Source organism: Haplochromis burtoni, unplaced genomic scaffold (assembly GCF_018398535.1).
Source record: "Haplochromis burtoni strain Fernald_Lab_line unplaced genomic scaffold, NCSU_Asbu1 Contig_230, whole genome shotgun sequence".
NCBI classification, from domain to species: domain Eukaryota; kingdom Metazoa; phylum Chordata; class Actinopteri; order Cichliformes; family Cichlidae; genus Haplochromis; species Haplochromis burtoni.
The window spans coordinates 822,584-848,405 of record NW_024582591.1 but is presented as its reverse complement, the minus strand read 5'-3'; the positions used below and the strand labels follow the sequence as shown (position 1 = coordinate 848,405).

The 25,822-nt window shown below is 42.4% G+C and overlaps 1 protein-coding gene across 2 annotated transcripts; it reads left to right on the top strand.

The window, feature by feature from the left end:
• Nucleotides 1–1,662: 1,662 nt before the first annotated feature.
• On the top strand, nucleotides 1,663–25,625 carry ptpn3 (protein tyrosine phosphatase non-receptor type 3). Of its 2 annotated transcripts, none has more exons than XM_005937596.3 (27): nucleotides 1,663–1,833; nucleotides 2,525–2,581; nucleotides 3,107–3,248; nucleotides 5,765–5,899; nucleotides 6,059–6,101; nucleotides 6,291–6,372; nucleotides 7,555–7,599; nucleotides 7,682–7,734; nucleotides 7,943–8,060; nucleotides 8,165–8,252; nucleotides 8,356–8,444; nucleotides 10,882–10,945; nucleotides 11,320–11,522; nucleotides 11,610–11,735; nucleotides 11,855–12,016; nucleotides 12,138–12,231; nucleotides 12,330–12,407; nucleotides 12,508–12,564; nucleotides 14,071–14,227; nucleotides 14,362–14,537; nucleotides 14,855–14,945; nucleotides 15,169–15,230; nucleotides 16,763–16,909; nucleotides 17,608–17,736; nucleotides 21,195–21,340; nucleotides 21,458–21,593; nucleotides 24,107–25,625. In XM_005937596.3, exons 3-27 carry the CDS (start codon nucleotides 3,180–3,182, stop codon nucleotides 24,179–24,181), a joined length of 2,625 nt encoding a protein of 874 aa, XP_005937658.1. In that variant the 5' UTR covers nucleotides 1,663–1,833; nucleotides 2,525–2,581; nucleotides 3,107–3,179; the 3' UTR covers nucleotides 24,182–25,625. The 2 variants fall into 2 exon arrangements, with proteins under 2 accessions (XP_005937658.1, XP_005937659.1); XM_005937597.3 differs by having other exon boundaries at nucleotides 2,525–2,585.
• The last annotated feature ends 197 nt before the right edge of the window (nucleotides 25,626–25,822 follow it).

Sequence of the window (25,822 nt, the reverse complement as noted above, 5' to 3'; positions counted from 1 at the left end):
ATACTGTATAATCACACTGATACTGAATATTGTATGAGGCGCTATTGGTGGAAGTCTGCCCTGAGAAATAGTATAAATAATATGGCAAGCTTAGTTGTGCCAGTATATAGTAATAATAACTTGAGTTTAGGTAGAAGTCAGTGAGTGTTGTGGTGTTTAAGTCATGAAGTGTAATAAAAGAGGTGATGAAACATGTATCAAACATATTTAATTCATTAGTTTCGTTGACAAGGCTGCCTCATCCAACTATGAGTCATCTAGTAGCAAAGGGCTGTCAGCTAACATCAGAGGGTGTTACTGAAACAGCATGCCGCTTGTGGTCAGCAGTGTTATTGCTTTGATTTGTGTAATACTCACTGCTGGTGAACAAGCACCTGGTTGACACGCATCTCCTCTCTGCCTGTTTCAGCTTACATACAGTACAAAGAACAATTAAAATCACTATGCTGGAACATTTTAAGACAGGTTTTCACACTGTGTGCCATCATTACTTTTTAAATCTCTGTCTGAAGTGGGAATTTCAAATATTTTACACTTGCATATCATTACCATCAAACACTATGACAGTTAAAGACAGTTTTGTTTTTACATGTCTCTCGTATTTGGTCAGTATCAGCTATTGGAAGTTTATTTTTGTTATTATGTATTAATATGAGAGGACATGGAGGAGAGAGCCGCAGTACTTCAAGTGTCCTGTAGATGGTGACATCAAGCCAGAACATTTCTTGAAGCATATAAAGTCTGATGAAGAACCTTGGAGGCTTTTCGTGTTTTTGTAATCCTAAAGTTGGACAAAAACCACCTTTTCCTTTTCCTGAGCGAGCAGCTTTATGAAATCATCAGTCTGCTGTTAGAAAAAACGATATATGTGTTTGCACATTGCTGCAGTGCTTCTCCTGTTTTGAAACTAGAGCACTTCATTGAGCTTTAATACAGAATATTCTCAGAATATTTCATGAATATTTCATGCCAACATGATTTTAAACTTCACATACTCTGAATTACCCTCAGTGGTGCACCTGTCATAAACGAAATAAATTAAAGATTAAAACTATTAAAGCTAATATTGAGTCCTGGATAAATAAATGGGAAGAATAACACTTCTAAACATATAATATGTGATTATGTATAATGCGTTATTTTATTAGGTGGCTGTCTGTCTTAATTTGCGTATATATTTTTAGTTTTTGTGTCTGGTTTGAAAGAGAGATCTCAGACTTAATGAGACGAATATATTATTATCTTATTATTATTATTATTATTATCATTATAAAAATAAGACACAGTCACCTTTAATAATCACAAAAAAGGTAAATTGTAAAAAATGTAATCTTTGAGTAGAGTAAAGTGCAAACTTAAAACAATTCATCGTGTATTTTATTTTCATGTCACTTTAAAATTTTGCGATAACGTTTGTTGTTCTGCTTTTAATTAATATCTAATTAATTTTATTTTAATTGTTAAAAGATTTTTCAAGGCAATTATTTCATGATTCAGGCTTTGAGGGGTTAAAAAGATAAAGTAAGATAAGCTTTATTGTTACTGAAGCACAAGCATACATAAAACTGCAAGCTTGTTAATGCAGGGCCTTGTTCTTACAGGCTGTCTTTATATACAGTCTATGCTCCAGACTTCCTCTGCTTTGCCTGCGCGCCTCCCAGCGTGGGCGCGCAGAAAGGGGCGGGGCCCCGCGGAGTCAGCGCAGGCAGGGATGAGAAACTTGTCCCGGATATTTACCTACTTTACCTGGCTCCTCCGACAGGCCCCGTTCCGAGGTTTTCTCCGCGCACACTCCGGAGGGATATGACCCGTCTCTGAAGCGGCACCACTGAGGTAGTAAAGCCTTTTTTAATGTCCTTTAAACCTTTCTCTTCCCAGAAAACACGAACTTGGCCGGGCTTTAGCGAGGACTGCGGTGGTTGGAGGAAAGTTTGCCAGTACTGTGCGTTCCTCCTGTTGGGTGTAGCAGCAGAGAAACTTTAGGCTGTCAACAGGTTCCTTGTTCGCGCTGTGGTACAAAGTACAGCGAGGTCACGACAGAGTTTATTATCGACAGGCTGAGACAGACGGAGCTCAGAAATGCGGGCCTAATGCACTGAGACAGGCCCTGTTTGTTAGTGATTTATCAGGTAAAGCAGCACAAACCGGGTTGTTTGAACTTTATCGTCTAAGTTTATCCACAGTACACGTTTGTAACTTGTGTGCTTGTTAACGTTATAGCATAAGTATGCCTTATTACCACAATAAAATAGGCTAATTCGTCCCCAGTTCCCTCGTTGGTACGATTGAGCCACAACATATGAGTAATAGGTACAAGATGCAAAGGACGCAGTGAAGCCACAGTCGCCACATGATGATGAATTTGCCTTTAAATCTAACATTTACTTGTTAATTCATCAGAGGTCTGCCTGTGAGCGGGTTGTTATGGAAAACCAGTCATCAGATTGACATCAGCTCTGCTCTAATATATTCAGAGTGTGTCACTGTGTTCAAACATTAACTCAGACATTGTGTGTTCTTTCAGAAACAGGCCTGCCAGATCCAGTAATCGGTTCACCTGGAAATTGAGGACTGCACACATGTAAGTATGTACATACACATGCAATGCTTGCACATGGAACGCAGTGTCAGAGTTGTTTTTACCTTTGAGCATGCGTGCACACAGACATGTATGAATACATGGATGCATGCATGTGTGCATTTGTAGTGCATGTTTTTGTGTTCATGCATTCCTTCTCTGGTTGGTCTGGGATCAGTGTAGCACTGTCGATGGGGCGTGTTCAACTCTGAAAATGTTTAACATTCTTATCATTCAGCTGCCTGTGAAAGGCGGGGAGATGCAGAGAGAGAGAGAGCAGCAGAAAGAGGGAAGGGACATGTTCAGACCCAGGCCAAATAATAAGGGATTACACAAACCATACACACATACACTTACAGTCACTCCTTCACATTCACAGTGCATTACTCACTGCAGTCTGATGCTCCATCAGGCACATATATTACTCACCACACAGTGTCATCCAGAAGGGAGGTGCTTTCTATGCAAGACAACGGGCTGGAAACCTCTGACACTTTTGTGTGGTTGTGTGTGATTGTGTGTTTCCAGGTCCCCTCTCGGTGACAGGCTGAGGGCAGGGCGTTTGTCTTGAGAGGGAGGCAGAGTTACCCTGGTAACAGACATGCCAAAACCGGACCTGCTCTGCCTGGTTCAGCTGCTGGACGGCACTATCGAGACCTTCAGAGTCAGTGTGCGTAAGACACACACGCAAACACACCCATAAACACACAGACACATGTCCTTTCTGAGCAGATTACATGTTACTTCTCTCTGCCCGTGCACTCTATTAATTATTGTTGCGTCACACGTGATGAAGTGGCAGACTATTCTTTCCTGTTCCCATTGATCCACATCTCTCACTCAACAATGCGACGTTGGTTCAAAGGGTATGCTCATCTCCTTCTAGTGATCGCCACACTTGAAGCCTTTAACGCTGTCGGCGTATCACATTGGCCTCTGATGGCAGTATACACACTGACAGGCGTGATACTGCCTTCCAGGACAGGCTCTGTGCAGCATTTTTATGTGAACAATGGGAGAGCAGTGAGAGTGCTGTGGTCATAAAGAGCATCCAATTCCAACTCTCCATTACTGTCTTTATTTGGCTCCTGTGCTGCTTCTGTTTGGATAAGGTTCGCCGACTTTCACTGAAGCATTTCTAAGGGAGGCAGAGGCGGTTTAAACTGATCATCACCTGGATTTTGTGTCCAGATAGTGTGCATTGCTATAAAAGAATAACACACCTTGTTTGCCGCAGTTTCTAGTAAACAAGGTCCTCTGGTGATGTGAATATGCTTCCTGTAACAGAAAGCGGGAAGAAAAAGAGAGAAGGAAATGCAGATGAGCTGTAGGGTTGTCCCTCAGAGGGATTCATAAATCAGTGAACAGCTCAAAGTACAGAATGTTGTGCTGCTGATGGGCTTTCTGAAGTCCCTGGATGTGTACATTATAAACATTATCTGATTTACTAATACATGCCAAGACACTCCACAGCAGGGGTCTGCACATGGTGTGCTAAGTCACGTTGGTGTTCAGTAAAAAAAAAAAAGGAAAGCATCATAAAAAAGAAAGAAAAAAGTCTTCAGACACATTTTGGGCTGTGGTTGCGGAGCTCAAAATGTCATGAGCTGTGGCGACACAGGCTATGACAGGTGCTGGGTGTGACACCTGACATCTGGCCCATATGTGGCAGACCTGTGGCAGACCTGTGGCTGAGCTGTGGCAGTCATATGCCTCAGTCAATTCTGTTCGTCAGTGTGAAATGTAGCCTAAAGAAAAGTCAGATGTGGGTTGTGTATGAGCCAAGAAGACAGCGCTTTCTGGGTTATGGCTTCAGCTGGACCGGGGGTGACAGAGTAATTTTCTCGAGAAGGGAGTGTTGTAAAACAAAGATGTGTTCTGAGGAAAGGTGGATCTAAACCAAAACCATTGTTAGAATTTGTTGAAGTGCCTAATATGGTGAGAAATAAGCTTGTGGAGCTTGCTGCAAAGCAAAACTTAATAGATCGAGATGATTAATAGTGCCTTTGCCTGATAAGATCAATGGCATGCCTAATATTGTGTTAGCCCCACTTTTTGCTGTACAAAGAGCCCTGAGCTACTGAGACATGGACTCCACTAGGCTCCCTGTAGGTGTGCTGTGGTTTCCAGCACCAAGATGTTAGCAACAAATTCTTTAAGTCCTGTAAGCTGTGAGGTGGAGCCTCTATGGATCGAGTTTTTCCAGCACATCCCACAGATGCTTGATTGGATTGAGATCTGGGGAATTTAGAGGTCAAGTCATCACCTCAAACTCGTTGTTGTGCTCCTCAAACCATTCCTAAACCATTTTTGCTTTGTGGCAGGGTGCATTATTATTATTATTGAAAGAGGCATCAGTATTTACGGTTTCCATGAAAGGGTGTATGGGTCTGTGGCAGTGGTTATGTAGGTAATATGTGTCAAAGTAGCATCCACATAACATAACATTGCCCAAAGCATCACACTGTCTCCCCGGTGTTGCTTTCTTCCTATAGTGCATCCTGGTGCCAGGAGTTCACCAGGTAAGTGACGCATATACACCGGACCACGTGATATAAAATAAGATACAATTAATGAGACCAGACCACCTTCTTCCATGTTGTTCTATGGTCCAGTTATGATGCTTGCATTGTTGGTGCCTTCAGTGATGGATGGGGGTCAGCATGGACACCATTACTATGTGTATTCTGACACCTTTCTATCAGAACCACCATGAACGTTTCTGGTAATTTTAACTACAGTAGCTCGTCTGTTGGATCAGACCTCCCGGGCCAGCCTTCGATCCCCACACCCATCACTGAGCCTTGGCACCCAACACCCCCGTCGCTGGTTCACCACTTGGTTCCTTCCTTGGTTCACTGCAGACCGGGAGCACCCAACAAGAGCTGCAGTTTTGGAGATGCTCTGACCAGTCGTTCAGCCATCACAATCTGGACCTTGTCAAACTCGCTCAAATGCCAACGTTTGGCTATTATTTCTGCTTCTAACACATGAACAGCGTGTTTACCTGCTCGCAAATAAATCCCACCCACTAACATGTGCACTGATGAAGAGATAATCAGTGTTATTCTCTTCGCCTGTCAGCCGTCATAATGTTATGCCTGATCGGTGTATTTTTGTGTACAGATAAGCAACCGGAAAGTTTGGCTGGTTGTGATGCTGTTTGTTGTTGTTTCCATCTTTCAGAAGCAGGATGAAGGCGTGGTTCTGTTGGACCTAGTATGCGACCACCTGCGCCTGCAGGAGAGGCAGCTCTTCAGTCTGCAGATCAGAGAATCCAGCACAGCCATTGCCTCTATCACAGCCAACACACACTCTCCAGTGAGCTCACTGTTCCTCTGCTGCACATTGCAACTGAGATTGTAATGTACTGCACATGCTGATTGCTGTTTAGTTGATGATAACCACGGGGCATGCTTACATAAATGGTTTTATTTAGCCCCAGTTAGCCATTATACTTAATGAATGCCTTTCTTACAGAGATGGTTGGAGCCCGAGAAGCCCTTGAAGAAGCAGATAAAAGGTATCTCAGTTGTTTTGCCTGCAGAGAATTAACTGTCTTCAGCTGGAATTATGTTTCTAGCCATTTTAAATATAATTTAAATGCTTAGATAAAGAGAGAGTCTAATAGAAAAGAGGAACAGTTTAAGATTGAGGTGAACTTGTGCCCATGGATGTGTTCCACTTTTGATAAGCTGCTATTTCTCTGCAGGCCTCGTGTCCCCCTTTTATCTGAACTTTAGAGTACGATTCTTCATCTCTGATCCCAACTCTCTGCAGGATGAACAGACAAGGTTAGTAGTACGTGACACTTATCATAGATGGCTTTCTCATTTTTTCGACTGGGTTTTAGTAGTTTGGCTTACTCTTAAGTTGTGATGATTAGTTAATACTTTTATAATCACTGGGATACAAAGATATGTGATAAACACAACACAAAAGAAGGAATGTAGTGTAGTTGCTAAGAAAACCTGCCAGACAGAGAACATTATATTTATACCAAGAGCAGGATAGGTAGCTAGCAGTGGCTCCCTGGTTTGGTCCTGGGAAGAGATGCAGATCCCTTTGGGGGTTGCGTCAGGAAGGGCATCCGGTGTAAAAAATCTGCCAAGTCAAGCATGCTGAGCTACCTGCTGTGGCGACCCCCTTGTGAATAAGGGAAAGTAGTTTCAGCAGGATAATAGCGAGTGGGAAAATGAGAAAACCTCCCACTGCCTGAGCATTACAACAATGTACCTTAGCCTCTCAGAAACTAAAGGAAAAACCCTTGTTTGAGCTGTTACATCTTAAATGCACACTTAAGTATTTGCTTTTTTTGTGTTATATTGTCATTACAGTATTATACAGTGTTACTGAATAACAGAGATTTTCTTTGCATCTTGCAGGCCTACTCCTAGGCCAAATAACTAGTTTCATGTGAAGCAGTGGCTCCTCCAAATGATGACTGCACGAGACGAAGAGTCTTGCGGTATTCTAGCAGCTCTGTGAAACTTTGAACTAAATGTTATCGCTTATGTGCTCTGTTCGGCGTGAAGCGCTGGATAGAAAAGGGACCAGTTCATCAAAAATTGTTAGGATTGATCCTGAAGGCAACACGAATGTCTGAAAGTCGATTTTCAGTAGCCTCAGCAGTTATTGAAACATTCAAAACAAAATCTGCAACACCAGATGATCCAAAATAACAGATATTTGATGGTTATTTTCTGTGTAAAACGTGTGCTGCCATTCCCATTTGATCCTCAGTGAGAGATTTTACAGCGTAAGCGAAAAACCTGGAACAGTCGGGGGTATTTGTGTGTGAGAAAATCTTTGTTGAAATATTTTAGTGTGACTGGACCTTCTGACTCGTAGCCAGTAAGGCTAGCCTGCTGACATATTTAGCAGTAGCAATAGGTCAAACCGCTTCAAAGGGTTTTCTGTAGGCTACAGAACAAAGGTGTGGGTTGTTAAAAGTTCCTCTTGTCCTGTTCCTCCAGGCACCTGTACTTCCTCCAGATCAGGAGTGACATTAGAGAAGGACGGTTAGTAACAGAAAATCAAATTCAAGTATCCTCTCCCTTGTGCACAGCTTATGTTTAGTGTAATCATCGAATATGATTGCAGGTTGCAGTGCCCACTGAGCGCAGCTGTAGTGCTGGCTTCTTATGCTGTGCAGTGTAAGTCTCACGATCTCTTCCTAGAAAAAACCCAAATGATTAATGGCTCAATAATAACCTTGTGAGTAATTATTCCTGTGAGGATGCTCTCGATCCTCTCAATTAGCAGATCTTACAGTACACCAGATGTCAGGATACACGGATGTGTGCTGCTGGTTATGTTGTTCTGTGTGGATGGATGCTCAGTGTCTCTTTCCACCATCTGCAGCGGAAATGGGAGATCATTGTCCGTCCTGGCTCCCTGGTTACCTCTCAAAATGGCACTTCATCCCTGAACAGGATGAAGACTTCCTATCTAAAGTGGAGGATCTGCATCCACAACACAAGTAATTAAGACAGTTCACTACATCTAGCCGCCACTGAAATAATAAAAATGGCTGCTTTGTTGTGCAGTTAGTTGCTGTTGTTATATGTGACTGCATGTTCTCAGAGGGCTTAAGAAGAGCGATGCAGAGCTCTGTTTTCTCAACACAGCACGGACGCTAGAGTTATACGGAGTGGAGCTGCATGCTGCCACGGTACTGTGACTAAACTTTTAACATCTTGTGTCATGGTTTGACTTCTACTTCTTCTTTTTAGATTTGATTGTTTTTGTCTTTTTCCTCATCTTCTCTTTCCCAGGACACCAACAATGCCCCTCTCATGGTGGGTTTGGCTTCAAGTGGTGTTGCAATATTCTGTAATATGATTTGCTCCAGTTTCTTCCCGTGGTGAGTGATGGTCCTGCTTATCTTATTTTAATCAAGCTTTTAATTTGGAGTACTATTACAACCTAATGCTGCAGCTTTTATTTTGTTCTTGTGTTTGTTTGTTGTTTTGCTATGTAAATCCAGGTATTTTTGCATTCCCAAAATTTGTTGAGTCACCCCTCGTTTCTTTATATGTTGCTAAGAAAATGTAACGTGTGAAACGTGTTCAAACCTAAAAAAAAAAAAAAGCCAGTATTTGGTACAGCCACCTTTATTCTTCATCACAGCCTGAACTCTGTTGGGCAGCTTCCTTGTAGTCTTCAGCAATAGTTCTCCAGGCTTCTTGAAGGGCATTCAAAGCTCTTCTGTGGATGTTGACTTCCTTTTGTTCTGTTCGCTGTCAACATGGTCCCACACTGCTTCAATAATGTTGAAGGTCCTGGTTCTGGGGAGGCCAATCCACAACTCACTGTCATGCTGAAAAATGAAGCTGTGCAATCAGACCCTTTCCACATCATATTGCATGGTGAACAAAGTTGGATGGTATTTTTCTGTGTTCATAATTCCTTCAATTTCAACAAGATCTTCAACAACACTGGCTGAATTTCCCAAACCATGACAGAGCTTTACAAATGTCTGCAGACACCCACTGACGTACCTCTCCTCCATATATACTGATGATGATTTGAACCAAAATCTTCCTACTTGGATTCATGACAATACAAGACCTGTTGCCACTGATTTTCACCCTAGTTTGTCGTACCTCAGCCTTTTCCTCCTTCGATTTTTTACAAATGGATTGTCTGCCACCCTTCCACTGTGGCCATTTCTGATGAGGCTTCAGTGAACAGTAAGTTGATCAAATGAAGGGTCAGATGTATGTCTCTGGATGTTTTTCTTGTTTTGTAAGGACATGACTTGAAAATACTTTTCATCTGCTGCAGTTTTTCAGACCTGTCATTTCTTCTTTTCTAATCCACCTGTCCAGTTTCCTCAACAATTTTTGGCACACATTGTACACTACACCAAGATATGTCAAGTTTTCAGCTAATATGTCTTTGGGAAACAATTTTTTTTGGTGCAAAAATACTATTTTATGCCTGTCAAACTTTATCTTTTTCATTTTTCATAGATCCGACTAATAAAAATTGGAACAATTCACATGTTTTTGCAACAGCCTGCTAGTAACAAAGAGCCTAAAGATATCACGTAAACTGGTTCTTTGTTAATTTGGCTGTTATGATGAAATGATCATCACATAACAGATGATTCACATATGATTCATAGTTCACTGTTAAGTGGCTTAACGGATAAAAAAACATTGTACCAAAAATGGTCAGGTACAAGAACACGAATGAAACTAAGTGAAAAAGCAGCCAATGCCCAAAGATGTTTACAAAGCCTGGAGAACTATTGCTCAAGAGCACTTTGAAAATTACGACAAAGTCTGGCTGCTTGGAGGTGTCATCCTAGATAGTTCACTTTCCTACAAATCTCACATCAATAATCTCACCCGTTCTGCCTACTTCCATCTACGTAACATTAACAGATTGCTTCTTTCTCTTTCCACCCAGTCTACATCCATTCTTGTACATAGTCTTGTTACCTCCCGTATTGACTACTGCAATTCTCTTTTGCATGGTCTCCCCCAAAAATCCCTCCATAAGCTTCAACTGGTTCAGAACTCTGCTGCTCGCATTATCACCAGAACCCCCTCCTACCAGCACATCACCTGTTCTTCAGGAACTTCACTGGCTCCCTGTGAAATTCCGGATAATTTTCAAACTTCTTCTGCTCACCTTCAAGGCCATTCATAACCTCGCTCCTCCTTACCTTTCTGACCTGTTAACCACCACCTGTTCTGCCCGTTCACTTCATTCTTCTTCTTCTATCCAGCTTGCTGTACCTTCCTTCCGCCTCACCACCATGGGAAGCAGAGCTTTCAGCTGCTCTGCTCCCAGGCTGTGGAACTCTCTGCCCCCAGAAATAAGAAACACTGGTTTTCTCCCACAGTTTAAATCCCAACTCAAAACTCATCTGTTCAAATCTGCATATTCACTGTGAATCCACTGTTTGTTAATTTTATCTTGTGCTTTTATTTTATTGCTCCTATTCTGCCATTGTTTTACTAAGTGTTTTATCCTATTGTGAAGCGTCCTTGGGTGACTTGAAAGGTGCTCATAAATAAAATTTATTATTATTATTATTATTATTATTATTATTATTATTATTATTATTATTAAGTAAAATTGTTGTTGTTTTTTAAACGTGTGGTGGCTCAAGACTTTTGCACAGAAGTGTATATGTTATGTTTGCTGTTTGGTGTTTTGATCTTGTCATGTGGCACTTTTTGGGTCTTATGTTTCTATGAAAGCTCATCTCTTTCTGTCTCTCTCTCTATGATTTTTCTCGTGATTCATCACCTTTCGACCAATCCCGTCCTTTTGTTTCCACGCAGGGGGAACATCATCAAGATTTCTTTTAAGAGGAAACGCTTTGATATACATCTGAAACAAAAGCACGTGAGTTCCCCTTTCAGTATTCTTTATTAATAGTTTGGAAATCTGCCCTCAGCAAACTCTTGCTCTTAATTACACTACACTCTTGGCTGGCATATCTGTTTTCTCTGTGGCACATGGAGATTTATGATTTATTTTTATTCTCCGTTGTGTGCACAGACGCACAGAAATATGGCATTGATTTTAATTTCCATAATTTTGGCACATTTTTCTGCATTTCTCTGCTTGACAGCTAATAAATCATTCAGAAAATATGGCGATAGAAGATTTTATTGCCAGTTAAAACTACAACCTGAGCAGCATAAGTTGATGTGACCTTGAATGCTACAGTTTACAGTATAAAGACCAAGTTAGAGCCTAAACTGTGCATGTTGCAGGGAGAAACCCAGGACTGTGAGATGTCTCTGCTTCTGCCCTGCCCCAAGACCTGTAAGAACTTGTGGCGATCCTGCGTGGACCATCACTGCTTCTTTTCCTCTAACCGCTCTCCCAGGAGCTCCAGGCTGAAAAACACCACACTTCAGTCCTACAGAAAGCTGATCACACAGCACCTAGGCCTGGGCAACAGTAAACCTGAAAGGTGAGGCCTTGGACATCCATGCAATACTTATTCACAGGAAAGCAAAGAAATTTTAAGTTGATTTGTCATTTCTGTCTTCGACTGCAGTGGGCCAGTCTGCCAGCGAGTGGTCGGGGGGATGGTGTGGAACCCAGTCCTGAGGAGGTCGCTGTCATCGGAGCACCTGGAGACCAAGAGTCTGCCCTCCAGATCGCCCCCGAGCACCCCCAACTGGTACAGTCACCAGCACTAAGTTTTCCGCTGCGCTTCATATTAAACCTTTCTTCATTCCTCTTGTGCCATTTCCTGTAATGTGATTTTAAAAAGTGACTGCTCTCTCCTGTCTGCGGCAGGCGAAGTCCTCGAGTTCGCCACGGCATCCGTAAACCTCGCCCGTCCTCGATGGAGCTGACCACTGACCTGAAAGACATGTCAGAGGGGGAAGATGTCTTCTACACATACCGGGCGTCTGTGAGCAGCTCCAAGACCAGTGAGGGGCAGGGTTCACCTCAGCAGTTAGTATCTCTTATAACAGAAACGCTGTCTAATAAAACAGACCTGCATCAGTAGGAATGTGTCAAAGCTTTCGGTTCATCCAAACTGTTAAAACAATTCTGTTTATTTAATGTCTTTCAGCATTTCTGGCGATTATAACCCAGCGACAGATGACATTTCACTGCAAGCCGATGACAGCATAACAGACGAGGATAGCTTACCCCAGTTCAATAAGGTCTGTTATCTTACCATCAGCTCTGTGTGTTTTGGCGTATTTATTCATGTGTGTGTATTCAGTATATGTGTGTTGATTATGAGTTATCATCTATGCAGGGTGCTCCTGGTGACGGTGACTTGATGCTAATATGCATTGCCCCCGATAAGGAGGGCAAGTTTGGCTTTAATGTTAAGGTAGGTCTGTGCTTGTTATTCACAACACACACTCAGAGTTTTATGTTTATTACTGCTGCACTCTTCCTCGGTTTAATTTTCTGATGCCTCCTCCTGTTAGGGTGGCGTTGATCAGAAGATGCCTCTAGCCATATCGCATGTTAAACCCGACTCGCCGGTAAGAAAGCACTCAGATTGCTCCACAAATTTACATGAAAAAACAATGAGACATAAACACGTAATAAAAAATCAGCTTTGGCTTGTGGTTATGTATTTGTAAAGAAATAGAGCACTAATGATGAGCTAATTCATTAGATGAAATCTACATGGGGAATATTCTGGTGCCAACTTCTAAAATGTGTTATTAAGTGACATTTTTAATGATCTTTGTCATACCCAACAGAAAGCATAAGGGACCCTGTTATGTTCATTTCCAGTTCCATGTTTCTATCCTGGGAGTTGACAAGTTCTTCTTCCTTTTTATATTGCCTTTTAAGATGACAATATGACAAAATCTGTGCCAAGCATGAAATACTTTGGATACCGAGTGTTACGAGTCATCTCACTCCTGTGTTTTTATCTCATACGGCTACTTTTAAACACGCTGACCACGGTCTTTGAAATGCTGGCCATGTTTAATATGAATGTTTGACACTAACTGTATAAATAAGACAGAAAAATATAAAAATGTAATATTTTGGGGATTATGTCCGAGCTTATATCTATCGGCCAAGTCAGCCGAGAGATATAATCTCTCCAGCATGTCCTGAGTCTACCCCGAGGCCTCCTCCCGGTGGGACATGCCCGGAACACCTCACCCAGGAGTCATCCTTGTAAGATGCCCGAACCACCTTAACTGGCTCCTTTCGATGTAGAGGAGCAGCAGCTCTACTCTGAGCCCTTCCTGGATGGCTGAACTTCTCACCCTATCTCTAATGGAGAGGCCAGCTACCCAAATGAGGAAGGTCATTTCTGCTACTTGTATCCACAATCTCATTCTTAGGGACGTAGATCGACCTGCAAACTTTTACACTCAGCTTTCTCTCTTCGCCTTGATGGATTAGTGCTGCAACCGCATTTCCCGCTCTCCCGAGATACTTGCACTCCTTTACTTGGGGCAGGAACTCGTCCAGTGGGAGCTGGAGTCCATCACCCGATGAAGCCAACAGAAGCACATCATCCGTAAAAAGCAGAGATGAGATTCTGAGACCACCCGAGTGAAAGTCTTCCACTACTTCGCTACGACTAGAAATTTTGTCCATAAAAATTATGAACAGAATCAAAGGGCAGCCCTGGCGGATCCCATCACCCACCGGGATGATGGTATTATGGCACAGAGAACTGCTGCTCCCTGTATATATATTTCTTTCTATATTTCTTTCTTTCTTTTTTTTTTTAGAATATTTGCTGTAAACGCTAGAGATGGTTGGGTTGGCTCAGATGAGTAGTTTCTGATATGAGCACACCAGCCTGTCTGGCACCAACAACCGTGGCATGTTTAAAGGCACTTTAAGGATCTTTCTCCCACCTTTCTGATGCTCAGCTTGACCATATCTACATGTCTAAATGCACTGAGTTGCTGCCATGGCGCGCATCTCTGGTGGACAAAATGTATGATAGTAAGAATGTTTTTAAATCACTTCATAAGTCAAAGTTTGCTTACACGACTCTCTGTTGTTTGTAGGCAGATCGAAGCGACCCCAAACTCATGGAAGGAGACCTGGTGGTGCTAATCAATGGTCGAGACATTTCTGAACACACACATGACCAGGTTGTCATGTTCATACGAGCCAGCAGAGAGTCGCACACCAGGCAGCTGACCTTGCTCATCAGACGTAAAGGTTTGTGTGTGTTTGTGTGTGCGTGTGTCGCTGTCAGACAAAAGTGCTGAGACAGCATGTGATCCAAGTGTGCACTCTGTCCGTCATGTTTCAATGAATATTTATTACAGCCTTGAACTGTCCTTCTAAAACAGGTCCTGGCCGGGGTACACCCCTGCTGCATTCGCTGCCCACCCTCACGCTCAACATCCAACCACAGGAAGAAAAGCCACGCTCACCTGGCCCGTCAGAGCGCCCCCCCACACTGGAGGAATCCATGAGGCAACTAGAGAGGGGGATACAGACAGGCTCACTCTGTTTCCATTTCGAGGTATTTAAGATGCAAATTGGAGCTGAATACTGGATTATTATTTTAAGGTGTACTATGTTCATAGACGTGAATGAATGACAAGCGGGCACATTTGTGTTATTATTTTATTATTTTAAGCAGGATTTAGTTTGTCCCTCTCGGTTATGTGAGGGATCATAACAAGCTTTTAAGTGTTTGTGTTTGAACAGATGCTGGCCATAATCTTCACTTGAATTTGATCCATGAAGATTTAAAGCCAAGACACCGTGATTGGCCTGGAATTTGTAGTTTGTGTTTGTGTATGTTTCTCAGTGTGTTTACGTGCTTGTATTTTCTAGAATTTATACAGGAGGAAGCCCGGTTTGACACTGAGCTGTGCTCGGCTCCCTGAGAACGTGGAGAAGAATCGATATAGGGATATTTTGCCTTGTAAGTGCTCCTGTTTCTTTGTTTATGCCCTGCTGTTGGTCTCATCACAGCCGGGTGCTTCCCCATCCCTCAATTCCTCCCACCACCCACCTCCGTGCTGCCTTTCTAACCTTGATCTGCAAGTTTCTCCTGTGACTCCTCATGAAATTTAATTGGCTGAGCCTGGGGTCTGCTGACAGCTCTGTTGTGACCCTCTCACACTGCTGTCCTCCTCTACTTTCAGATGACACTACCAGAGTGGTGCTGCAGGGTAAGGAGGATTATATCAATGCCAGCCACATCACGGTAAATATTACTGATATGAAACTGTGTCTTGTTCATAGATTATATATAAAAAATTGAAATAGCCACTTCCAAGTCTTATTTTTAATTCAAAATTGTGTCTGCACACTTGTTGATTTTATGGATGCAGAAGCGACCGTACAGTACTGTGCCAAACCCCTCATTTCTTTAGATTTTGCTAGGGAAATGGGAAATATGTGCAGTGATTTATTGAAACATGTGAAGCATACATGAAAATACAGTATGTAAGGCAAAAACAGTTCAGTCACGCTTAAAAGTCAATATTTGGATATGACCACCTTTATTCTTCAACACATCCTGACCTCTCTTAGTAAAGATGTCTTGCTATTTCTTTAAGTAGTGTTCAGAAATAGTTCTCTAGACTTCTTGAAAGACATTCACTTTTCAAATGATGGATAATGTGTATGTTCTACCCTATTTTCATTAAGATTCCCAACACTGCTGGCTGAAATGCAGCAGTGTTCATGACACATTATGCTCTCACAGTGGCTGGAGACACTGTTGTACATCTCTCCTGACCTCTTCCTGATTTATCACTGTATCAGTACTGTTGCCACTAACTTTCAGTCCAGTCCTTCTGTACTTTGTCATACCTCAGCCTTTTCTCCCTGTTTCCCTCCCTTAAGAATAGGTTCTTGACAGCCAGCCTTCAATGAGACTATTTCTGATGAGGCTTCAGTGAAGAGTAGATAGATCAGCTAAAGGTCCAGATGCATCTCTCAGGCACTGTGTCAGGTCTTGGTGGTTTCTTTCCTGTTTCTGAAAGACATGACTTTCAGATACTGTACATTTACTGAAAATATTTTTTTAGACCTGTCACTTCTATGCTATTTTATGTCTGTCAAACTGTGCTAACTTTAAATGGGAACAAATCATGTGTTTTTGCAACAGGCTGCTAGTAACAAAGGTCTAAATATATCATTTAAAATTGGTTCTGTTTCTGTTATGTGTAGACACAATACTGGTTCATGTTTTGGGTTATGTCTTTTAGATCAGTGCTAAGTGGCTTCACAAAAAAAGTTTTACTCTCAAAGTGGTCCAGGACTGGATTAAAGATGAGTGAAAAAGAAGCCCATGTCCAAACAAAACCTTTGAATGACTTTCAGAAAGTCGGGAAAACAATTGCTCAACCTCAAACCACCTTAAAAATGACAAAACAGTCAGGCTCCTCAGAGGCGGAAATATAAAGAAACTCTATTGGGACATATGGTTGGAGCTCTAAGTTATGAAATTCATGCCTTGTACAGTTTAGCTTAAACTGACTAAAGAGACCAAAAGTACTTTAATGCTGTAAACATGATCATTTAAGGAGGGGGAAGTCTGTGTGGACTGACTCACTCTTTGAGCAAGCCTCAAGTGGCCACTATAGGAATTGCAGGTTGTTTGGCACTTCCACCTTAGCTTCTTTCATTCGTCCACAGACGTTGCTGCTTGGGCTTGTATCTGTTTGATGTTTTAATGTAAACTCATCCACTCTGTGTGTATATGTGTGTGTTTCCTTGTATTTCTCTCAGGTGGCGCCCCCAGTGTCTGGTGTATGTTTACGTTACATTGCAGCTCAGGGTCCACTACCACAGACCTTCACTCACTTTTGGCAGACTGTTTGGGAGCAACAGACACACACCATCATCATGCTTACGACTCTAACAGAGAGGGGACGGGTATACATCATTTTATGCTTTTGAGCTTTTATCCTGTAACAGCCACCGTTGTAAAGGAGTAAAGAGCGAACAGAGAGGGGAAACGCTTGAAATTACACAACTCACAATCAGCGGTGCATTAACATAGTGATTACATGCTGTTTCATGTTTAATTTGTCACATGATTGCTGTAATTGGAAGGTTCCGCGTTGATGTTGGCACACAGAAATGATCTATTTTGCACTGTTGTGAGTAATTACAGTGTTTCGCGGTATACAGAATAGCTAAATATAAAGTGCGAGCGGGATGCCAATGAGATAAATAATTCGAGGGTGAAGGCGCATCCACGCCAAGGCAGCGAGATATCAAGGTCTTGCTGAATGCACATGTCTCTGTCTCAGCTTGCCTGTTGCTTGGAAACCAGATGTTCTCATTAATTGATCATTTTCCTGATATTCATCAAGTCTCCTGAGTTTCTTTCTACTTGAGGATTGCACAGACGCACACACGCACACATATTGACTCTCAGTTTGCATCCTGCTCCTGATGAACTGCTTTTGTTCCTCAGATTGCCAGGTGGAACATAGCATACTGCTAATATGACTTTGATTTCTTGAGAGCAGAGCGCAGCTGATGTAGTAGCAGTAGTAAACTCTATCCTGATTCATGACTCATGCCAGAAGTAATGCAATTTGTTGGTGATGTCATACACTTTGCAGACCAAGTGCCACCAGTACTGGCCGCATCCGCCTGAAACCAAGGATTATGGGCCCATGCGAGTGAAGTGCCACTCGGAGGAGTGTAACCTGGCGTATGTGACGCGGCAGTTCACCCTGACACACACAGAGGTACAGTAGCAAAAGCAACTGCAGCGGTTAATCGACTAGTTTTTCTTTTCTCTTGTCCTCTCAAACTGACTGGCCCTCCCTGAACCTGCTTCTTTTTGGGGGTTCTTCATGTTAAAAGGGAGTTTTTTCCTTCCCGCTTTCACCAACCCCTTGTTCGTAGAAGGGTTACTTTGCTGTTGGAGTTTTCTTCAGCATCCTATGGGCTCTTTATTTTGGAGTATAACTTGTCTCGATTGTCTTGGCACTATGTATGTAAACCTAGATTAAGTTGCAAACACCACATTATATGTATTCTAAGTGTTTGTTTTCTATTTTTAACTTCCTAATTACGTTTTTATTACACAGACAGGAAAACAGAACAAGCTAAAAAACACTACTGCAATGTACGAGAGCAATCCCAAAATTAAGGTCTCCTATTGTTTTAGAAATACAAACAACCATTTATTTTCCATAATATTTACATCATTTTAAAGCTTGAAGACTTATTTATTTTTCTACATAATTGCCATTTCGGTCGATGCATTTTTGTAGACGTTGTGGCAGTTTTACAATTCCCATGTCATAGCTGCAGTTTCGCCTTCCGGACAAATGTTCTTTCAACTCTGGGAACAGGTGGTAGTCACTGGGTCCGGACTGTCGGGTGGGTGGGTGATGAAGTTCCAACCAAAGTTTTGCAGGAGAGCGACAGTTTGACAGGCAACGTGTGGACGCGCCGTGTCGTGGAGAATGCTGACACCCTTGCTCAGCATTCCTCTTCTCCAGTTCTGAAATGCACTTCTGAGTTTTTCCACCTGTCAGTGTTTATTGTGGTCCCAACAGGCAGGAAGTCAACGATACTGTTCGTATTTCTAAAACAATAGGAGACCTTACTTTTTGGATTGCCCTCGTATTTTGACCCTAGATTGTACATAAGGCTTCCTTTGCCGGCGGCATCCTCAGTTCATTGATAAACAGCAGTTTGTTTCTATCGTTTTCTAGTAAATATTTCTGCTCTAGATCTTAGTTCCATCGTTATCAGTGTCCAGTCATTGTTTGAGGCTTGATGATTTGGATTTATACCAAAAAAATTTTGCAGGCCACTAAAAGTATTTTACAAACCAGTGTTTTTAACCACAGAAGACAGAAAGAGTAATGTGGAACCCATATTGTAGTATTTTACTTAGCAGCAAACAGATGTTTCTCCAGAATAACTTTATTTTGGGACAAAACATGTGCGAGTGATTGGCGTCCAAGTCTCAATACTCCCTCCAACATGGCTCTAACAGCTTGGAAAATTTGGTTCTGATATGTGGGATAGTAAAAAAAAAAAAAAAATTGAAATCTGATATCTCTTGCCAAAAACTCACCACTTCCTTTGAGCCTGTGGATTAGTGTTGTGCACTTAACATTGAATGTCTGTCCTGTATTTTCTATGAATGTCTAACTTGAAACAGTGTCCATTCTCTCAATTATTCTGGTTTAGTAATGATGTAGATAGATAAATATTTACTTGTAGCCACTTGGTGTTATTGCCACAGGCTAATGAGGGAAAAGTCACCTGCATCACTAAAGGGGAAACTTTTGCTGTTTTAGCTTCACGGCATGTGTGGCTGGGGTTTTCCCCCCATAGCTGAAAGGTTTGCTGGACAAAGATTTGAGGGAAAATCTCAGCTTGTTTATTTGAAGTTTATGCTTCAAAAACTGTTTAACAAACAACTGTTTTGTAACATAGTTCGGAGTGATGTTTGCAGAGAGTGAAGTTAAAGATAGCAAACACTGAAAACATTGGAAGGTCAGCTTGTTCTTCATTGCGTCATTGCATGGCTGGGTTTTTGGGGTTTTTTTGTGCACAGTTGGGATTCTCAGTCCCTTTCTTTGCTTTTGAGAGGATCAAGTATCAGTAGTAAATTGATTTGCAAAGTGCCAGCATAGTTTCTCAGTCAGTTCTCAGAGCTTGGAAAGAAGGTGGATGACTTCTTTCAGATTTGTGAAATCTAAGAGTTCTGAAACCAAATGGTAGAGAGTCCCAGGTATTTAAACCCTAATGGGGGTTGTCCCTACTATTAATGATGTGCCTCATCACATGAGCCAAGGTTTAAATAGAGGTATGGGTCAGTACCACAAGAGGTTTCGTGTGAAACCACTACGAGACTCCTTGAAAGGAGAGTAAGAGGCCATGTATGTCCAATGTGAACGACCACCATGGAACCGAGGGGATGGCTTATGACACCAACTGTCAGACGTCTACAACACAGTTTTGAGATACCTTCCCAGGCGCCTCGACCCCCACTCACATCTTCCATTAGGTGACTAATAAAAATGTCCAAAAGACAGCTCCCACTCAAAACTTTAAGCCTATGAAACATTTAAACCGGTGAGTTATTTAAACATTTTACTCCGGTACAGTTATCACAAAGGGACAAATTAGCAAAAGAGACTAAAACTGTTTCTGTTCCAGGCTGAAGTTGGTCATTTTAACATGGGTTTTTACAGAGATTAACTCACTTTTAGTTGAAGCCTCAAGTGGCTATTCAAGGAACTGCATTTTATCCACAGCAAAGTTCCCACCTGCTCTCGTGTGCACGTGGAGCACGGAGAGGCATGACCTCAGTGACCCAACACATGGCTTTTCTCTTTATATGTTGCAGTAGCATGTATCATGCTCGTGCCATATGCCACATAACGGAGCTCACCACAGGGAGCTGCCAAACTTATCTGCAGCCAACATACAAGTCCCTTCCATGTGGGTGGTTTGGTCTGTATGTGTGTGTGTGGGTGGGTGGGCATGTGCATTAGCGAATACAGACAAATTACATGGCCCCGTTTGTGTCGTTGGGAGTGGGCAGCTGTGCTGACGTGAGGATCCTTGCGAGACGTTTGTTTGCTTGATTGTAATATGGCAGATTATCAGATTAAAGGCTTTCACATCACCTTTCTGGGCGAGCAGGTAAATAAACAGATAATGCTCAAGGAGGCATGAAGTATGAATGCACACACATGCGTACACAGATACTGCTGCGTGGGCCCATCTGTTCCTCTGGCGGAGCGAGTTAATCCCTGCATGGAGTCACAGGAGTCACAGGCCACATGCCCATTATAAACTCTCAGCTCAGCCATTCTCTTCCCTGCCTTCATTTTTTTTCCCTTTAGCTCTGGTCTTCTGTGCTCTCTACTCTCCACCTGTTTTCATCTCTCTGCGTCCTCGCTTCCTAATCTCGGTGTCACCTACTGGCCACATGCTTGTTTTGCTCTCTTTTTTTTTTTTTTCCACTGCTCTCTCTGTGGTGTTTTGTTTCCTCTCATACTGAATAATGTCAGAGTATTTGAGCCTGCAGCCCCGTGCCGTCTAATGTGGGCATATTTCCCAAAAGGCTCCATGTTTATCATATTAAATACTGATTATGCAACGCTTTCATTTTCATTTCTCTCATTATCTGTTTGTCATTTCTGTGTTCTGTTTTTTGTACTCATGTGTTTAGCTGGGAGAGGAACGTGCAGTCACACACCTGCAGTACGTCGCGTGGCCGGACCACGGCGTACCGGACGACCCCTCAGACTTCCTGCTGTTCATCAGCTCGGTCAGGGAGAGGAGGAAAGGTGAAGAGCCACTAATGGTACACTGCAGGTAACACACAAATACACACACACACACACACACAAGGTATACTTAAACTGCCAGCACGCCCTGCACCTTCATCTCCTCTAAACTTAATGCCGTGTTTGTTTTGAATTACATTTGCAGCGCTGGGATTGGGCGGACAGGTGTTCTGATCACCATGGAAACGGCGCTGAGTCAGTTGGACCAGGGTCAGCCAGTGTCCCCACTGGACATTGTCAAAACACTGAGAGATCAACGAGCCATGATGGTTCAGACCACGGTACAGAGACAGAACAAGGATTTGTACTCTGTGATTGTTCTCTGCCTCATTAACCTCCTTATTTTATGATTTTATTATTATGATAATCTGTATCTGAAGAGATTTTCCAACTGCTTTCTGTTTTTCTGTCTTTTCATTGGCTGTTGGACTGTAGACAGCCTAAAAGGTGCTCACAGTACTTTTAGTCACATTTCCATTCAGTTCATTCTGGAGGAGCTTCTGAAGGTTGAACATACTGTTGTCCTGTAGCTTCTGTATGCTGCACATAGGGCAATATGGCCAAAAATATTTATCATGATATATATTTGAAAATTTGCGATAACGATATAACTGACGATATAACTGACAATATAATTGACTCTAGACAAAATACTTTACAACTTCACAACTTTATTAGGGCAATAAACCCAAGGCTCCTGACTCTGTTAGCCGTAATGATCAAACGGTGCAGCTTCGTAGCTTACCAAAGTCGTATTAAAACTAGTGCTGTCAGCGTTAATCTTGTTAAACTGACATTAACGCCATAACCGCGTTAACGCCCCGAATCTCCGTTAGCGAGTTAACGCGGATCACCCCTTGCGTTGACGCCGTGCAGCCCCAGGTTTTTTGGCCGCTTGGATGTTCTACCAAAAATTGTGTTTTGGTGGGTATCTGACGGACAAAAACCAAACCAGTTCCACACCACTGAAGTTGGCACCCTTTTTTTTACAAACCAATTCTGGTTTATCTGTTACATTCAACGATCAGCTTTCGGCCTTCTCATTCTCCATCGCCACCATGTTTTTTCCGCCATGTGCGTATGAAAACAAAAGCACTGCGCGGCGTTTTACCCATATTCTATCGCAATATTTCATTTTCTTATCGTTACCTAACATTACACCGGTATTACCGTGAACAGTATGATATGGCCCAGCCCTAGCTGCACGTGTGTTTACACCTGTGCTGCATCCCTTCTTCAGGCCCTGTGTACTCCTCTGATTCCAGCTCTTATTGATTATACAGATAGCTAAACAAAGCTGTAAGGTAAGGACCCTACAGTGTTACAGAGAAAAGGGAAAAAACTCAACAATCATATGACCCTCTATGAGCAAGCACTTTGGCGATAGTGGGAAGGAAAAACTCCCTTTTAACAGGGACAAACTTCTGGTAGAACCCGGCTCAGGGAGCTGCAGTCATCTCCTGCAACCAGTTGGTGGTCAGAGAGGAAGACGGGACAAATACAAGCTGTGGAAGAGAGCCATAGATTAAAAATCACACTTCCGGGAGGAAGTTCCAAACCTTGATTTCCTCCCCAGAGGGGCCCGGGGTTAATTCAGCGTCTCTTTCTGGTTGCTACATACCTGTAACTCCTTGGCAAGCAGCTGATAGGTGATCGCTAGGATCATCCGAGACACTCCAGTTGGCACATTTCAGCTCAAAAGGACCTGGAGCAGCTGTGCTCCAAGTTAGAGGCATTTAGCTCATTTCTACGTGAGGGTAAAGAATGGGTTCACATTACACGTGCAGATATTAACTGGAAAATAATATTGAGCTTAGCTAGCTGATTTTGTTTATTAGAACCTTTTTCGAATCCTGAAAGAATTAGTTGCATGCTTGAAAGTTTTCTCTTAAACCACCTTGTGCATCTCCACAGGAGATTTTAGAAAGAGAGAGAAGACTTGCTGTTTCCAGAATTGCCCTTTTATATAAGCCCACTGTCACAGATGTGGACATCTGCTGGTTTCTGCCATCTGTAACTCTAATTAAGAACCTTGTGACTGCCATTGTATAATACTGATGGCGGCTTATGAGAAGCTTCACTAGCACAAGCTGGGGTTGGAAGCCGTGCTCTGTAGCACCTCGGTGGTAGCTGTCGAAGGAGAGGAAAGGTGTTACTCGTTGCTTCAAGCATACTCCTGAGCCTCTGCTGCTACCACTATCACCCTTATTTTGGAAAGGAGAGCCACTCCCTGAGGATTCATCTCTGTGATGTTTTTGTGCTGATGGAGCACTTCCTCAGGTTTCCCCCATATGTTTGTGTATCAGTAATGGAAACATTCAGAGGACGTCCTTTAATGTTGGGAGAGAATGAAAATCCTCATCTTTCTGGTCTTTGAGGCTTCTTAACCACCCAGACAGACTCTTACTGGTAATGCAGTTCTTTGAAAACAGGACGGATATGAATTTCTTACAAATCAATTACACTATCAGGCGTCTCAGTAGCTGTTTGAGAGCTTTTTATCAATCTCACCGCAGCGCTGTTATTTTACTCACAGTGACATTGTTCTCTCGGTTACTCTTCTGATTTCCCTCTAATGTCACACATGTGGGTTTGAGTTTAATATCTCCTTCCTCTGACTCTTCGTCCTGGTACCATCATCATCAGAACTACAAACTCACTGAACTGTGTCTTTTGCTAATACGCTCTCTACGTGGAGTTTTTCTTGAAAGTTATTATTTTGCCAGTATTATCACATCAGAAACTGCTTTGTTTTCTAGTAACTAATAATATTTTGTGTTTTTATTTGTTGCAGTGTCAGTTCCAGTTTGTGTGTGAAGCCATTCTGCGAGTCTACAAAGATAAACAGGAGAGAGCTGCAGCACCGTAACCCAAATCAGCGCCAGGACCAGACAACCGCACTTTTCTGCCTCTTTTCATAGCAGACGACTTCCACAGAGAGATCTACAGAGCTAGAAAAAAAACAAACAAACAAAAACAGATAAGACTCTTATAGGACAGGAGCACAGACATGGATAATGAGAGTGAACCTAGCTGCACAGCTGTTTGTGATCTGCCTGTCTGTGCAAGAATATGAATCTTACACCTTAGCCGGCCTTAGTTTCTGCTGAAAGTGCATTAAGTTTATAGAGGCTGTGGTCTCCATAGAGACTGATGTAAGACTGACGTGAGCTGCTGCTAATTTCTGAAGAAGAGGCCACTCTGGTTTGGTGCCTCTGCCTATTAAGCTACATGTGCCTTAGACTGATGCTTCTCAGTCAGTGGATCAAACGGAGGGGGGGAGCAGAAGCTGACTGGGATCATTGTAATCTGTAGTCTGTCCGTGAGTCCAGAGATGAAGATTAAGGCTGACCTTAGATCACTACAGCAGAAAAAGTCATGGTGGTGCAACACGCCAAGTTGAGCACCGTCCATCACTATTAAATTATTAAAGACACACAATAAACACTGATTTATACCCATGTGTCTGCTTTTGTCCTTTACTGTAGCTGAAGAAATGTCTTGTGCACATCTTCCCACAGAATGAATTTGCTCGCCGAGGTAAAAAGGCAGCGCTCTCATTTAAGCTTCAGCTGGCATCACATCAGGGAAGCTATCTCAGCATCACAAATCAGCCCAAATGGTGTGGTTATGACAAAATATTAGCAAACTGTATCACTGCTGGGAGGACTGCGGCATCTCTACTGGTTCGTGATGATGATGATGATGTTTTAATGGGATGTGCCATTCACCGTGCTGTTTTTTGTTTTTTTCTTTTTTCGTGGGGATTCAGTGCGATGCTGTTTTAATCCCCACTAATGAACATAATGCCACAGAATCTGTGAGTAGTGTAATCAGAGGATCGTTTCATTCATAAATGCATTCAGAGCCAACAGATCGACTCACAGAACTCATCACAGAAGAGGAGGAATGAGTCTGGAGCTTCCACAGGGCTCATATTTTCAGTCTGCTGTGTAAAGAAATGTATATATTTACAGCAGAGGAAGCTCCAGGGTGACAAAGTGAGGGAAAGTATAGAACGAGGTCATGTTTTAGGAAGTGTAACAGGAATAAAAACACTTGAAAAAGTAGAGCATGTGCACTTATTTCATAAACTCGGAACATGAGAAAGAGTTAAGCAGATTTTGGCTACATTTTGTTCCTTTTCCAGATTTTCATCTTAGCTGTGCAGATGTTTCACAAACCCTGCATCTAATTATTAGTCTAATTAGATAAATAAAATAAAGCGGGTTAAATAAAAGCGTGATGGAGGGTGTGTAATGCCACTGGCTCTTTGCAGATCTGATCTCTTATTTGTACTTTTTGCGTGCGTCGGTCTCATAATGTGTAACTTATTTGCATTTGTTGGGTGTGTGAAGCACTTTGGAGTTGCATTACACTGCATGACAGATGCTGCACTAATAAAGTTTGATTGAAACTGTGATTGAATTACTTGTAAAGCGGTGGGTAGGACTCTGAAGAGCAGAGGGTTATAAATCACCATCATTATGCTGGGGAAGGCCCCCCCTGG

Bases quoted from the DNA above. Each gene is read 5' to 3' on its own strand.
- ptpn3 (XM_005937596.3), top strand. From the start codon at position 3,180: ATGCCAAAACCGGACCTGCTCTGCCTGGTTCAGCTGCTGGACGGCACT. The intron at 7,600-7,681 runs GTTAGTAACAGA...ATATGATTGCAG, and splicing joins AGTGACATTAGAGAAGGACG to GTTGCAGTGCCCACTGAGCG. The intron at 15,231-16,762 runs GTAAATATTACT...TATTTCTCTCAG, and splicing joins TCAATGCCAGCCACATCACG to GTGGCGCCCCCAGTGTCTGG.